The sequence below is a fragment of the Panthera leo genome, chromosome E2 (assembly GCF_018350215.1).
Source record: "Panthera leo isolate Ple1 chromosome E2, P.leo_Ple1_pat1.1, whole genome shotgun sequence".
Lineage (NCBI taxonomy): Eukaryota > Metazoa > Chordata > Mammalia > Carnivora > Felidae > Panthera > Panthera leo.
Window position 1 is genome coordinate 55,006,372 of NC_056693.1, and position 15,755 is coordinate 55,022,126.

At 54.0% G+C, this 15,755-nt stretch overlaps 1 protein-coding gene across 2 annotated transcripts in view; it reads left to right on the forward strand.

Moving 5' to 3' along the window:
• The window catches only part of PLCG2 (phospholipase C gamma 2), a 156,476-nt gene that overhangs the window by 112,315 nt on the left and 28,406 nt on the right, over positions 1-15,755 (forward strand). For both annotated transcript variants that reach the window (XM_042918264.1, XM_042918265.1), the window contains exons 23-30: positions 3,365-3,461; positions 4,827-4,893; positions 5,992-6,149; positions 9,503-9,605; positions 10,925-11,134; positions 12,457-12,602; positions 13,183-13,297; positions 14,133-14,300. In XM_042918264.1, the coding sequence (XP_042774198.1) occupies positions 3,365-3,461; positions 4,827-4,893; positions 5,992-6,149; positions 9,503-9,605; positions 10,925-11,134; positions 12,457-12,602; positions 13,183-13,297; positions 14,133-14,300 (1,064 nt within the window). The remainder of the gene's footprint in view (positions 1-3,364; positions 3,462-4,826; positions 4,894-5,991; positions 6,150-9,502; positions 9,606-10,924; positions 11,135-12,456; positions 12,603-13,182; positions 13,298-14,132; positions 14,301-15,755) is intronic.

The following is a 15,755-nucleotide window of genomic DNA, read 5'->3' on the forward strand; positions in this document are numbered from 1 at the left end:
TTCTTCCGCTGATGCTTAGTCCCGTGCAGCGGCCCTACCCCCGACTGAAGCAGGGACGTTTTTAGGTCACAGATACCTGGGTATGCTGGGGCTCAATGACCTTTTCTCTCTTTTCACCTGGGGCAAAAATCGAAAAAAGTTGTGCTGCCCATCCATGAGTCCCTGGACCGGTGTTTTTGCAGGACTATTTTTCCCTTTAAGCGGTAAGAACTTGTCTGTAACCACGAGCACCCCCAGGGACTCAATTCACAAGTGCAGCATCCTTTTGTCCCGCAAGATAGCTGGACCTGACGGAGAAATCTGAACAGCAGCTTGATAGGAGTGCCTCTTTATGTCAGGAACCATCGTAAGCGCTTCATCTGAAATAACTCCTGTAAACCCACACAGTGGCCCTGAGAGGTTCTGGTGTTACCTGCATCGTACATGTGAGGAAACTGTGAGGCACAGATAAGTACAGTAACTTGTCCAGGGCCGCACAGCAGGCTGAGATCTGAAGCCAGGCCTTCTGATTCCAGAGCCCCTACTCCTGACTTGACTCAGGTACTAAGTTCAGGGGTTTTCAAAGTTGTTTTCGTGTTGTTGTTTTGTTTTGCTTTTTGAGAATGCCCTCCTTTTAATTTTTTTTATTTTTGAGAGAGAGAGGGAGACACAGAATCTGAAACAGGCTCCAGGCTCTGAGCTGTCAGAACAGAACCGGCCCGACACGGGCTCAAATTCACAAACGGCATGCTCATGACCTGAGCCAAAGTCTGATGCTTAACCGACTGAGCCACCCAGGAGCCTCGAGATGCCCTCTTTCTAATCCAAATCTTCCCTGGATCCCCAGCGTCAAAAAAAGGTTAACAACAGAGCGATCTGCTGAAGCTGGGGCTCAGCTCTCCTGTGTGGCCTCCCCACGGAGACCCTGGAGCTCCTCTGTGAGGCTCCCAGCCGCAGCTTGCCAGCCGTGTTGTGTACCCGCCTCTCCCTGAGGGGCACAGCCAGAACCCGGGTCTCCCCTGGGTCCACGATGCCCCTCTCTGCACCCTGCCTCTGTTGAGGTTCCCGTTCCATTTGTGTGGGTGACTTGGACCAAGGAGCAGGTAGACCCCAGGTGACCTCTTTAAATCACACACTTTTCCACGCATGGCACAGCCCTCCTGCCTGTGCACACGTCCGAGGTGGGGTGCTTATCATTTCCAGGGCTCCTGAGGTGAACTGAGGTGCTGGTGTAAGTGGCATTGGCGAGGGGCCGTGGGTCAACTTTGTCTGGTGGCAATGGCACCACCTAGTGGGGTGTTGTCACTGTGCCACTCTCCCGTGCATCCTCCCAGCCTAGTTCCAAAATGGTGGGGGTTTTGTCCAAACTGGGATGCCTTTGAGAATGAAGGGAATGGGATTGTTAATAATGACCCCTGGGGGCGCCTGGCTGGCTCAGCTGATTAAGCATCCCACTCTTGATTTCAGCTCAGGTCATGATCTCACGGTTTGCAACATCGAGCCCCGTGTTGGGCTCTGTGCTGGAAGTGTGGAGCCTGCTTGGGATGGTCTCTCTCTTAAAATAAATAATTTTTTAGAAAGTTTTTTTTTTTTAAACAATTGTACCTCGACCACAGGTATGGCCTGCCTAGTTTGGGGCAAACAGTATTTTCAGTCACCCTGAATACAGCCAGTGTTTGCCTGAAACGGGTCTGGAAAAATGGAGGTGAGGTGGGTGTGTGGCAAACCTGTATTTCTGCCAGGCCAGGGGACGATCGGTCCTCCCTCTGCTTGGATTCAGGTCCACGTTTACTAAGATGGAGAAAGGGCTCACATAGTGGGGAAGACAGAGACAGAAGTTATATGAAAGGTGCACACTGCCTCCACAGCTATGGGGACAGATGCCACGGAGCACAGAGGCAGAACACTCAGCCTAGGCGGCAGTCAGGGAAGGCTCCCTGGAAGAGGCGTTCCTGAGCTGAGTCTTAAACGGTTAGTAGGCACAAGCTGGATACGAAGGGCGTGGACTGAGGCATGGAAGCTAGGTGGCATGGCAGGGACAGAAGGGTGGAGGTGACAGGCGGTCTGGGATGAGGGTCAAGTTTGAGTCACAGACAGGAGTCAAGGTCCGAGAGTGCCTGCGGTCAGGTGAAAGAGTCTGGGCTTGATTCGGAAGACTTTGGCAGCTGTGGGTGTGGTGAGGTCAGAGATGGGTTCTGGAAAGAGCCTCCTGGCTGCAGAGTGTGCCTACAGGAGGACACTTGGAGGGAGTAGCCCTGCGTGCCTGGGCACTGCTTCGGGGGAGAATCTTGGAGGTGACCACAGTTGGTGGAGTTGAGACGCATGCAGAGATCGGTTATGTTCCTTGTTATCAGTGCCGTCAGAGGAGGCAAGAAGGTTGGGGGGGGGGGCGGTATTTTAGCTGAGTAACAAGAATGTTATTTGAGCACTTACTGTATACTGGATGCTGTTAAAACTGCTCAGCATGTGCTTAGCCCTGTGGTTCCAATAAAATCCTCTGAGGGGAGGGGGCAGCTGGGTGGCTCAGTGGGTTAAGCGCCCGACTTCGGCTCAGGTCACCATCTCAAGGTCCGTGAGTTCGAGCCCCACGTCGGGCTCTGTGCTGACAGCTCGGAGCCTGGAGCTGCTTCGGGTTCTGTGTGTCCCCCTCCCCTCTCTCTCTCTCAAAAATAAATAAACCTTTAAAAAACATATATGAGGGGCACCTGTGTGGCTCAGTTGGTTGAGTGCCCGACTTCGGCTCAGGTCACGATCTCGCTGTCTGTGAGTTCGAGCCCCGTGTCGGGCTCTGCGCTGACAGCTCAGAGCCTGGAGCCTGCTTCGGATTCTGTGTCTCCCTCCCTCTCTGCCCCTCCCCTGCTCATGTTCTCTCTCTCTGTCTCTCAAAAATAAACATAAAAAAAAAATGCTCTGAGGGAGGCCTTGGATTATCCCCATTTTACAGATGGAGAGTCTGGGGCACAGAGCACCTATGTAGTTGGCAGTGGAGCCGGAATGTGATGCCAGCCTGTAGGGCTCCAGAACCTTCCTTACCCTGTCCTTATCCCTAAGTTCACAGCCCTCCCTGAAGTGGGGTTGGGAACGCTCTAGACTTGAGCTTTTGTCCCAGATGGCCTCTGACGTCCACGTAAAGCACTGAAACTTCTGGTGTCTTTGACCAAACGTTAGAATTCTGTTGTAGGGAGGGCGCTGACCCTGTGCTCACTCACTGCTGATTTAAAAAAAGCCGATGACCCCTTTGAAATGCTGTGTTGTCACAGATAATGACCACGGCCTCTGGTCGCTTGGCCACCTGCTGCCTCTCCCCAGCCGGCAGCTGGGATCTGACCACCAGTGATTAACTCTGCCCCACGAAGGCCCTCTGATGCCCTCTGTTTTTCCCCAGGTGGAAAGGAGACTATGGGACCAGGATCCAGCAATACTTTCCATCCAACTACGTTGAGGACATTTCAACGGTCGATGTGGAAGAACTGGAAAAGCAGGTGAGTCTAGACTGTCACACAGGGACCCCTGCGGACCCGGCTTCTCAGCAATCCGGGGAGCTGTCTCCGTGGGTTCCCGTCACACATGCTGCTGTGTGGTCCCTGTGGAGCACCGGAACAGGGACGACGGGGTGACAGGGAAGTCGGGATTGTCCCCTGAGTTGTTGGGGGTGAAAGTCACTGTGACAAGCCTGTCATGTTTTAATCAGGTTGTGCCGGGCTGGAAGGCTTTGCATATGCAGGACAGGTCCCTCCGGAGTGAAAATGGCCAAACGGGGAATTTGTCCTTTGCTTAAAGCAGCTTGCAAATGAAACACATTTAGTTTGGCCGCCAGACATTCGGGACGTGCTTGGTGTGAGTAAGCAGGTGGGCTTGAGTGGCAGTGAATTGAGGCCCTCGTGGTGACACTGCCAACCTGGTGTCTGTCCCCCAGCCTCCTCTTGCCCCGAAGGCCTAAAGAACATCCGCCGTCAGGTGACAACACTGGGCCGAGGACGGACTTGTCGTAATGAGCACCTTAAGGCCTTTCCAAGCCCAAGGAACTTCCTCAGGGAGTTGGGGCAATCTGGGAGGGCTGCACAGAGTAATGTGCGTTTGAGTGTTAGAGGTCCAGTTGGAGATCAGGAGCAGGACCGGCAGAAGGGAAACCGGGCAGGAGGCACAGCCTCACGGAAGGTGTGGTGGTGGGAACGTGGCTGTGTCCGGCATGCCGGGCCTGTGGCAGGGACGTGACCCCTCACCGCGTCTGTCCCGTGTGGCCCTTACCCCCCAGTCGGCCTTGGCCTGGTGGGGTGGGGGCGGGCCCTACAAGCAGGGGGCAGATGCAGGTCTGCTAGCTGTCCTGAGACCCAGACGTTCTCTGTCGCACGTGGACCCCGGGATCCAGCGAACTTGTGGTGGGAGGGGGAGCTGGAAGGCTGGCCGGGGCCTGGACGGCCCTTCAGACAGATCTCAGAGTGCGGCCATTGCTCCCCGAGGACCTGAGAAGCCACAGAGGGCTCTCGAGCTGGGCTCCGGGAGGCTGGACGGTCCCCTTTCACAGCCACGTCTGAACGGGCGTCTAGGACGTTGTCTTGGAACCAGACCCAGCGCGATGCTTCCAGACCCGTTCCGGAATTCAGACGGCTTGTTTTTACAGATTGGAAAATGAACTGGCGGACCTGCTGGCACCCGCTCACGGCTGGGTCCCCGTCAGCAGCATGCTTCATTATTTAGCGCTCTCCCCACGGGTGGATCCTGTAATGAAAATGCATTTTAAACAGTTCTGCAGGCGGTGTCTCTGCTAAACGGTGCGCTTTGGAAACTGGTTGTCTTTATATTATTCCCGTTAAGACTAACTTGAGTTATGTCTTGTTTCCTCACAGATTATTGAAGACAATCCCTTAGGGTCTCTTTGCAGAGGAATACTGGATCTCAACACCTATAACGTCGGTACGTGCACACACGGTCTTAGCGTGGATCGCCACCCCAGTCCCCCACGGCCCCGCCTCGGAAGAGCCCCAGGCGGGGAGGTGGCTGCAGTCCATCCAGCCGTTAGCTGGGCACAGGACACGGAGTCCGTGTTCCTACTCCCAGAGGAGGAGCCCACGCCCGTCACTGACCGTGGGACCCGGCTGAGGTCCTGCGGCCAGCTAAGAGATGAGGCGGGGCAGGGCCCTCACCTACACTGCCGTTAGGCCATCTGCCTTACGTTTGCAGAGCACAGGGGGACGGCCCCGGGTTTATCCGGAGGGAGCTTGGAGCCGGGTCTGCTTTGAGCCTCAGCTCTGCCATCACCAGCTCTGTGCCCCTCCGTGCATTACTTCCCCATCGATGCCTCTCTGTCCTCTCCTGCCACATACATAGAAGAGTGGTACCCCCAAAAGGGTGGGATGAGGATTAAGAGACGACACATGTAATGTGCTTTAGGATGTTACCTGGCACAGAAGACCTCAGACATCTCAGCCAGTGGGGTTATTGAGCAGATAATTTCTCCTCTCATGGCCTTAATTTTCTTTCTAGAAAATACTTTCTCTGCAGAGAGCGTCTATCGCATGCCTGTCTCCTAGCTTCTGGTGGCTCCTGGAGATCTTTGGCACCCCTTGGCTTGTGGCTGCACCATTCCAATGTCTGCCTCTGTCTTCAGGGGCTGTCTTTCCTGTGTCTGTGTCTCAATTTTCCCTCTCCTACCTCTGGTAAGGACGTTAGTTGTTGTATTTAGAAATCCTAACTCCAGAGTGATTTCCTCTCAGGATCCTTAAGTACATCTGCGAAGATCCTTTATTTCCAAGTCAGGTCACATTTGCAGGTACGGGGGCTTAGGGTGCAGACAGAACTCCTGGGAGAACGCCGCTCGGCCTGCTGTGTATCCCAGGCCGTGATGTAGGTAGAGAGGCCAGACCCCGCCCGCCCTAAGGCGGATGCCCCGGTCCACGCTGACCACGGCTGGGGCAGTGGCGCTTTGGCTGGGCTCGTGAGAGAGGCGGCTTGGGCCGCGTGCCGTCTGGCCTTCCGGGAGGCTGCTCAAGACTTCGTTATTCTCTCCCAAAGTGAAAGCCCCGCAGGGGAAAAACCAGAAGGCGTTCGTGTTCATCCTGGAGCCCAAGAAGCAAGGCGACCCTCCGGTGGAGTTTGCCACAGACAGGGTCGAGGAGCTCTTTGAGTGGTTTCAGAGCATCCGGGAGATCACCTGGAAGATGGACACCAAGGTAGGTGCTGGGCTCATCTGGGCTCCCTCTGCGGAGGCGGGGTCGGGTCTTCCTTTTGAAGGGAAAACTTGCGGCCGGGGGGGCGGGGGGGGGTTTGGGCCATAGGAGTGCCCACCATCATGGAGGGGGAAGGGCCATTGGTGGTCTCCGGGCAAGCTGGGTCTAGTTCGAACCCTCAGCAGGCTGGGTGTGTGTGGAGCCGTAACTCGATATTTGGGGCCTGGCTGGCCCTATCTGAACGAGAAAGTACGGTGTTCCTCATTTTGAATGTTCTCTTGTTTGTCAATACTGTTCGGCACGGCCTGGATCCTCCCCCCTAGGAGGCATTTCCTGAGCTCAGGCCCCTGGACCCATAGTGGCCCCTTGTGCTCAACACGACCCCCTTCTGTCCCTCTGCAAGTTTGTTTTCTTGTGGAGGAACCTGAGCTCCAGATGGAAGTGGACCTTTCAGCGTTTATCATAACTGGAGCCTCTTGTTAGGCTGGAGGTGTTTTGAGAAGGGCGATGTTCTGAGTGAGAACAGGAGGTTGAGAATTAGGCAGGGCTGGACCCACATTTCTCTAGGCCTTAGTTTTCTTATCTGTCAGATGAGCCCAGTCCCTAAGTCACAAGATGAGGGAGGGATGAAATGAGATGATGCATGAAGAGCAGTGGGTCCCGGGGTTGACACACGGCAGACCTCAGGGAACAGTCCTTCAGCATCACTCTGTCCTACCACGAAGACATGGGACACTTGCTGTATCTTGGAGGATGGACCAAGTACCATCCATTCTTTCTTGTGGCCACAGACCTGGGAAGAAATTGTAGGGTTTCCCACGTGCCCAGTTGTTTCTAAGGCAGATACTGACCCAAAGGACCGATTTCTAAGCTTTGCCAGGACTCTGTGGGTCCCTGTGATGCCTGGTTACAGTTGATGAGTCTCCTTCTCCCACGTACTGGGAGCGTCACCCCCCTAGTGGCCCGGTCTTTCCTTGTGCTCGAGTCTAGTCAGGGACTAGAGGCTTGTCACTCCATCACCAGGCACTTGGGATGAGCCCGAGCTTGTGGCCAACACGGCTGCTCCTGCTTTTGTTGCTGGGGGGCGTCCCTTCTGCCCTCCGGTGCCTCTGATGTGGCACAGGGGGGCATCATGATCCTGGGGTTCATTTGGAAGATGAGTTCTTCCGATCTTGTACAGCTGTCCCCCATCCTGGGTAAATGGTGGTCATCGTGATCGTATGGCACTGTTAGTATGTGATGTTGGCGTCCTGAGCATCTTCTAGTATTTGGGTCCCTCCCCACCCCCAGCCTGGCCAGGGGTGGAGAAAACACTCGCGGGAGACGGTGAGCAGCTGTGCCCTGCAGACCTCAGGCCCCCGAGTCACCTACGGCACGGATGGAGTGTGGGGTACATCCTGGCCCTCTCCCCTGCTTTTAGTGGTGAAAAATGCAGAGTTACTCGAAGGCTTTCTGTCCTCACATGAAGGTTTCTGAAATCAAGCCTGGCTCTTCAAGGCTCCTGTTCTCTGCCTTTGATCTACATTCCTCCTTAATTGGTTTTTACGTCTGCTAATTCTCATTATTATGTGGGAAGGTTAAGAAAACAGCAGTCAGCAGAAACCACTGCATCCCTCCCTTCTCCCCAGCTGCCCCGGTTGCTGGGGAAACCAACACCAACCCAACACGATGAATGCTCAGCTCACTGCCGGGGGCTCCTCGCCCCAGCCCTACGGTCCTGTCTGTCCCTGACACCCTGCTCAGGGCTCTGCGATTTCACAGTGGATGGCAAAAGACCGGGCACTAAGATCTGTCTGGTTAGTGAGTTTCCAAACCCTGACGAGGGAAGCTGTGCCTTCAGGTTCTCGGAGAGCCCAGTGGGTGCAGCCTACAGGTCTGGAGAGTAATTGTTACACAATTTTGATGCAGCAATGGGTCTTTCGTCTTGAATGGACATCATTTTCTGCTGAGGTTGGGAAAAAGTGACACCCATGGCTTGTCATCGCTCTGTGCTTTGTGAGGCAGTTTCTGTAATTCGAGACAGGCGTGGCATGCCTCACCCACCCTTGTCTGATGCGATTCTGTGGTCACTGGGGAGGCGGGGCTGGGGGGCGCTCTGGTCCCACTGGTTGTTTCCTACACCCCTGGTGGGGTGCAAAGGGTTCTTTGCTTAAGTCTCAGTACTCTAGAAGGGGACTCCTCTGGTTAGCCTCCTTTTATTGTTGTGGAAACTGAGGCACAGAGAGACTATATGATGTGCTCAGTGGCCATGGCCAGTCAATGGAGGGCCAACTTGTGAACCAGTGTCTGGTTCCAGTTCCTGCTGTTAACACCAGGTGCTTTTCAGCCTCTCACCACGTCACCCCCGGTCACCTGAATACTTGCTACCCACACATGTGTCTGTGGGGACAGGGGTGGGCACTGCTGGTGAATGGCACCATCCCTGTCCTCATCCTGGCTGGAGTTATCCAGGAAGACTTCCCGGAGCAGGCATGCTTGAGGTGGAGTGTGGAAGGAGAGATCTCATGGAGTGGCAGAGGAAGGATGGGGGGAGGTACAGGGTGAGGAGCAGGAGGTCCGTGCTGTGGTTCAGAGGGACTGGGGAGGTGAACTCTGGGGCCCTTTAAAAAAGATGACAGAGAAGGGACGCGGTGAGGCCCGGTACATAAGCATCTGGTCTTGTCACCGCCCTGCCGTGGAGGCCAGTCAACCTCTGTATACTTCGGTTTCTTTGCAAAATGGACACCACTCCCCCTCTTGGGGCAGATGGAGGTTACCTTCAGCAACTGCCCTCCTGCACTTAGCGTGCGATGCCCGAAGCTGAGTGGCCCCAGTTTTTGCCTGCATGTAATTTTCTCTCAAGGCTCCCCCTTTGTCAGTGCAAGAAAGGGTCAGAATTTGGTGCGACGGGAGAGAGTTGGCTGGTGTGGGGGGAGGCAGGCACTCATCCTTGTGCACGTGGAGACGGATTGGACAGTGCGGCCTCCGGGGGGGACAATGGCACGGGGAGGGGCACGTCGCAGGGACGAGGGTGTGAGGACAGCAAGTTCTAAGCAGGATGTGCTGCGCCCATGAGAACACGGGCTTGGAGAGCTTTGCTGGGGTGGCTTTAGGGGAATGGATGGGGCAGGAGCCTGAGAGCAGAGGGTGGAGGAGAGTGCCGACAAAAGGGAGCCCCCCTCCCACCCCGTCCTGTGCCCAGAGACTGAGCTGGACCCCAATCCTGGGTGGAAACAACTTGGGAACGTTGGAGGGCAGGGCAAAGGAAAGCATCCAACTGTACTAAAGATCTGAGTGTGGAGGGGCACCCGGGAGGACAAGGGGGGCCAGGGCCGTGGGGAAGCTTCCGGGCTGACGCCAGGGGCTGGATCCGACAGGAGAACAACATGAAGTACTGGGAGAAGAACCAGTCCATCGCCATCGAGCTCTCGGACCTGGTAGTCTACTGCAAGCCGACCAGCAAGACCAAGGACAATTTAGGTACCGTCTCCTCTGACCCTCCCTCCTCCCTTGGCTGAACACCCTGGTTTCCTTTTTAAGTCAGGTGCTGTCAGAAGACAAAGTGAGAGAGGTTCATTGCTCCTTCTCACATGCTCTCAGAGCATGCAGCCAAAACAGGCCCTTCGGGTACCTTCAGGAGGAAAACCCTCTCTGAAGGTGGATTCGTCTCCCACTGTTGGTCTAATAAGTTAGGACAGACTTGGTGGTTAAAAGCAATACCTGTTTGTTAACTCACAGTCCTGGAGGTCAGAGGTCCAACATCAGTGTCAACTGGGCTGAAGTCCAGGTGCCAGCAGGGCCCTGTTCGTCCAGAAGTTCAAGGGGAGAATCCAGGACTTGCCTCTTGTGGTGGCTGCTAGCATTCCTGGGCTTGTGGCCAAACCTCCCCAATCTCCCTATTATATGGACCCTATATTGAGGGGCCTGATGATCCCCCACTTTCAAGCTCTGTAATTGAATCACACCCACAAAGTCCCTTTGTCAGATAAATTACAAAGTCACAGGCCCCAAGGATAAGGACCTGGATGCCTTTGGGGGCCATTCAGCTGGCCACAGAAGGATTCAGATATCAATCTTCTCACAGTCGCCAAGGGAGCAAGTTCTCTGACCTAGTAAAATCCGGTTCATTTTATCTTCCCCCTTTCTTTGATCTCAAGAATCTGAGTCCAGGACCGAGGACCAGAGGAACAGCACTAATCCCAGTTAACTGGTCCAAGAACTTGCTCCCCAGGAGGGTCCCTGGGCACCTCCATCTGCAGGGAAGGGTAGCGGAGCTCAGAACCAGACTCGGCCAGACTCCGCGTGTTGATGGGCTGGCCACCACCGTAGTTACACGTTTCTGTCCTGTTCCTTCTCCCCTTCCAGGCACCCCCTTCTCACACCTCCCTGCCTGCAGGCAGCTGACTCTCCCTCCTCCACGGTGCCTGGTTCCCTCGTCTTGGGTCCACGACCTCTTGGCTGAGGAAACCACATCCTCAGGTGTTGTCCTACCGTTGATCACTGTGGCCACTCCCTACTGCCCCCCTTTCTGTAACCATACCGTAACCTTTGTGTTTTCTTGTACCAGGCTGCTGGTGGTTTTAAACAAGAAGTAAGTTACACCAATTGAGACTAGAAGGCAGGGGGGAACGCTGGGACCCATACCAGTACTGGTTATGGAAATGGCATCATAACCACTTGACTGTCTTGGCCTTGAGGTTCCTGGTTTTGGTTTACATCCTGTGTATCCAGCCGTTGTACCAAACGTTAAGAAAATGCACAAGGCACAGAATAAACGGGGACTCCCTCTCTGTGTGCAGAAAACCCCGACTTCCGAGAAATCCGCTCCTTCGTGGAGACGAAGGCTGACAGTGTCGTCAGACAGAAACCGGTCGACCTCCTCAAGTACAATCAGAAGGGCCTGACCCGTGTCTACCCGAAGGGACAGAGGGTGGACTCCTCCAACTACGACCCCTTTCGCCTCTGGCTGTGTGGCTCCCAGATGGTGGCACTCAATTTCCAGACTCCAGGTAAAGGAACAGGGATGGTCGCATCATTCCAGGCTCGGTCCGCTGGGGCCACCAGTGTGACGTGCTGTCCTAGAAGGCACGATTGGTCCCAGGAACTGTCAAGGTTCAACCAGCACGCTAGCTTGAGGCCCATCAGCTGAATGGAGCCATGACAGGGGCAGTGGACACTTGCCATTGCAGAGACAGATGCTGAGCAGGGATGCTTAAGTGAGAAAGGAAATACTTGAGCTCATGTAATGAAAAGGTCCAGGCGTTGAGGCAAGTTCAGGCACAGCTGCATGCAGGTGCTCTGTGGCTGTCTTTAGTGAACTCTTCTCTGGCCCATCCTTCGTTGAGCGTTTCATGCTCAAGACTCTTACAGAGATACTCCCTGCTGAGAGAAACCCACATGCTAAACTTTTTTCCGTAAATGGTAGCAGAAATCACAGTGCTGTGCTCTTTTATTGACAGAGCTATTCACCAGGAGTCTCCTTTATGTTGTTTTTATGCCTGTGTAGGGGGGGTTCCATTGACTGGATCTCTCATCTACTCAACTGGTGCCCCCATGGAGGCACGCTGAGGTCCTCTCCCTCATTTGCTATTACAGACAGCCTTGACTTCTGTAACCTTCCGTGAGCACCACTTCCCAGATGGCGGAGCCCTTCGGTGGCACGGAATTCTCAGAAGTACAGGCTAGGCCCTACAGCATTGGCATGTGGACCAGCCTTTCCTGAGGAAACCCAGTGAACACCCAAGTCCAGCAACGCCTGAGCTCAGACACCTCACCAGGCCGCCCTCCAGAGGGACTGGGGGGAGGGGGGGTCGCAAATTGAGAAAACATTTGAATACACCTTTTCATTGAAACTTCAGCTCAGTTTTATCTAACTTTTCAATCTTCGCCAGTACGATGGTCACGTTCTACTTAGCGCTTCCCTTAGGCATAACGTGAACGATGTTTTTACGAAGCGTTTTCTTTTTGCGAACTGTCCCTGTTTCTCGAACAGGGCGTAGGTATTTATAGTACGCATTATCAGATCGCTTTCACGTGTGGATCTTCCCCTGTCATTTGAGTTAGAACGATTTCTCTTTCTGCAACAGGTCTTAAGTGAAATTTTAAAATTAACCCCAATTCTTTTCTAAGAAATCTTCAGCGTTGAGTAGATGTTTTACTGTCATACTTAGGATGGTGTTCACCAGTCGGGACCTTTTTTGAAGCGCATATTTTAACCACTGCCTGAAATTATTTTTGGAGAGAGCTAAAATGACGCCCCACCCAGCGCCTCGGGCCCAAGAGGCGGCCTCGTCCTGCCTCACTCACAGCTGCCCTTCCCTTGCTTTCCCAGACAAGTACATGCAGATGAATCAAGCCTTGTTCTCACTCAACGGGCGGACAGGCTACGTCCTGCAGCCTGAGAGCATGAGGACGGAGAAGTACGACCCCATGCCGCCCGAAGCCCAGCGGAAGATTTTGATGACTCTGACAGTCAAGGTAATTCAGGCCTCTGCCCAGTGACACCTGTCATCTTGTGTAAACCACCAACACCCAGTCACTGTTTCAGCTTCTAAATTATGGCACACCCACGGGTTGTAGGGAGGGGACTTGGTCACCACCCCAGGTCTCCTGGGGGTGAGGTAGGAGGTCCATCTCTTACTGGGCTCAGCAGGTGGTCTCATAAGGAAGAAAAAAATGAAGCATGTGTAATGAAAAAGTCTTTTTTTTTTTTTTTTTTAAAGAATACCACTTTCTCCCCTCTCCTTTCGTGGGATGTCTCTGTAGGTTCTCCCCGGGCACAGGGACGATGCGTTTCTGTGCTCAGGAGGTTCATGAGAATGATGGCCTGGGGGTTCCGATCCTGGCTTCTCCTTAACACCTGTTCTCCAGCCCCATTTCCCCGACCACTGCAGAGGCTTGTTAGGGCCTCAGTGAAGAAACTGTGGCTGGCTTGGACCTCATCTGGTCTGACTGTAGAACCCAGACTGAGCCCCGTGCGACGCCACCCATATAGAACTTGTCCGTACTTCCCAGGATGGATCGGGGAGAACTGCAGCTTTTACCTTTGGTGCCCTAGGTTCTCGGGGCTCGCCATCTCCCCAAACTTGGCCGAAGCATCGCATGTCCCTTTGTGGAGGTGGAAATCTGCGGGGCTGAATATGACAACAACAAGTTTAAGACCACAGTTGTGAGTAAGTTGCATCACGTGTCCTATTGTCCACATCTTCTCTTTCATCCCCTGTGCCTGCTACAGTTCAGCTCGGGGAGGTGGGGAAACACAGGGCACTGTGATTAACTAGGTGGGCTGGTACCCAGTGCCGTGTTTCTTTGTGTTGGGAGTCCTGGGCCAGCCCCCTATGCAATGATGCCGGGGTGCTCCCCTTTGGGCAATACACCCCCTCCCTGCCCACTTGATCTACACAGTCAGGCTTGTGTCCAAGGCTAAGGGACAGAGACACAGAGGGTGTGGCTAACCCAGAGGCTGCAGCCTAACATGGGTGATTTTATCCTTCAGAGGGAAGGGAGGCCCAGAGAAATGCTTGCTTGCTCTTCCAGTGGAAGCCAGGAACTGTCAATCTTTTAAGGCCTGGGCTCACTGGCCCTGGTAAAAGACAGCCCGATGAACTCACGTGTGTACCCGTGGCATTGGCATTTCTCAGGGGGTGACAGCCAGGAGGCTGGTTCACATGACTCCAGACCCCCTCCCTCACCAGATGCGGAGTGTGGCTCTTCCCTCTGTGATCTCTTCCACATGCATCTGTTCCTGCTGTCCTGCCCCTTCCATACCCGGGGGAGCTGAGATGATTGCTGTAGCAAGGGGGTGTGGTCTCTTCTCTCTGCTCTCCAAGTACCAGACCTCAGAGCAGCTTTACCAGAACTGCTTCTGGAAAGAAAGTATTTCTTAGATCTTGGCATAGATATGTTTACAGGATGCTAAGGAGATTCAGAGCTGACAGATAGAGAGGCAGTTTTACCAGGAGGGGGCAGGTTGAATGGGGCCTCAGCTGAGCCTTGATCTCCTTCCAGATGACAATGGCCTAAGCCCCGTTTGGGCTCCGACACAGGAGAAGGTGACCTTTGAAATTTATGACCCAAACCTCGCGTTTCTGCGCTTTGTGGTCTACGAGGAAGATATGTTCAGTGATCCTAACTTCCTCGCTCATGCCACTTACCCCATCAAAGGAATCAAATCAGGTAAGACGTTTAAAAAAAAAATTTTTTTTAATGTTTGAGAGAGAGCGAGCAAGAGCCGGGGAGGGGAAGAGAGAGAGGGAGACACAGCATCCGAAGCAGGCTCCAGGCTCTGAGCTGTGAGCCCAGAGCCCGATGGGGGGCTCGAACCCATGAACCGTGAGATCATGTCCTGAGCCAAAGTCAGATGCTCAACCGACTGAGCCACCCAGACGCCCTGAAGATGTTTTAGTTGAGATGGTCGGTTTGGGCTAGCATCATTTTTGGTCTGTGCCGCTGGCTTTAGAAAGAACCAAAAAGCACGCCTCCTGGTTTGTATTAAATTGTTGCAAAACTGATTGGGTGGCTCGGACCGCTGACCATGCGGCTGTTACCATGGGGACAGCCTCCATTTGGCACAGAGACCAGGGAAGGTGGGGAGGCTGGGCCCCTTCACGGTCCGGCCTGTGTGCAAAGTTGGATTATTAGGGAATTGCCCATCTGGTAGTGTAGTTTGATTTCATTCTGAAAGGCTAGGGGCTTAGGGTGAGGGCAGCTCCGGCCCTCCCCCAGGCTCGCACTGCACTCTGGGGGGAAGAAAAAGGCCCTGAGCAGCTGTGAGCTATGCTCTCAACTCTGCCTCTTCCTGAGGCCTAGAGAGTCCCCAGGAGACAGACTTCTTCCACTGCTACCACTTTCTTCTATGCTGAGCCAAACTCCTTCGTGCTGCTTGAAGGGTCTTATTGGGTCTGCCTGTGACCAAGCCAAGCTGGGACATGTGACCAGCTCTTAAGAACTAGGAAATGGAGTCCCATTACCGCCCCCCTGACAAAGCAGCAATATAGCCGCCCCTCCCCACAACCTGGGGAGGGGGTTCAGAGCTTCATGCTGCTCTGTAAAGGTGGCTATTCTTGTAGACAGTTTCTCTCCTCTCCTGCTGGACTTGATATGTAATGTTTGACAAATAGTCCCTCGTTCCATGTGGAATTCCCTTTGCCCCCTTCTTCGGTATTTCTGAGGCATGTGACAGAAGACCCTAGATCCTTCTGGAGTCCTCATGAGGTCACGGTTCCCCAAGGTTTCCAAACTTGAAACATATCAGATATTCCCTCAGTTTCTACCTTTCTTAGGATCATTTCCGGCGCTGGGCCCTTGCCCAGCTGGGGCATGTGGTGGAAAATGCAGGTTCCTGGGCCCATCCCGGGGTGCTCCGACTCCCCTGGGGTGGGGCCCGGAAGTTGCACGTTCAGGCAGCTCCTCAGGTGGCACTTGGAAAGGACTGAGCGTGGCTGCCTATCTTATCACCCAGGAAACAAATTCCCAAGCAAAGGAGTAGATCAAATCCGAACTTAGAAACCACGTCTTCATAGTTTCCCCTAAGTCCCTGGCATCTGATATTCGACAGCCCCTCTTGCTTAGCGAGCCCACACTGTAAACTACTTTAAACCCGGCAGTCAAGGTGCAATTTTGTAACGTGCC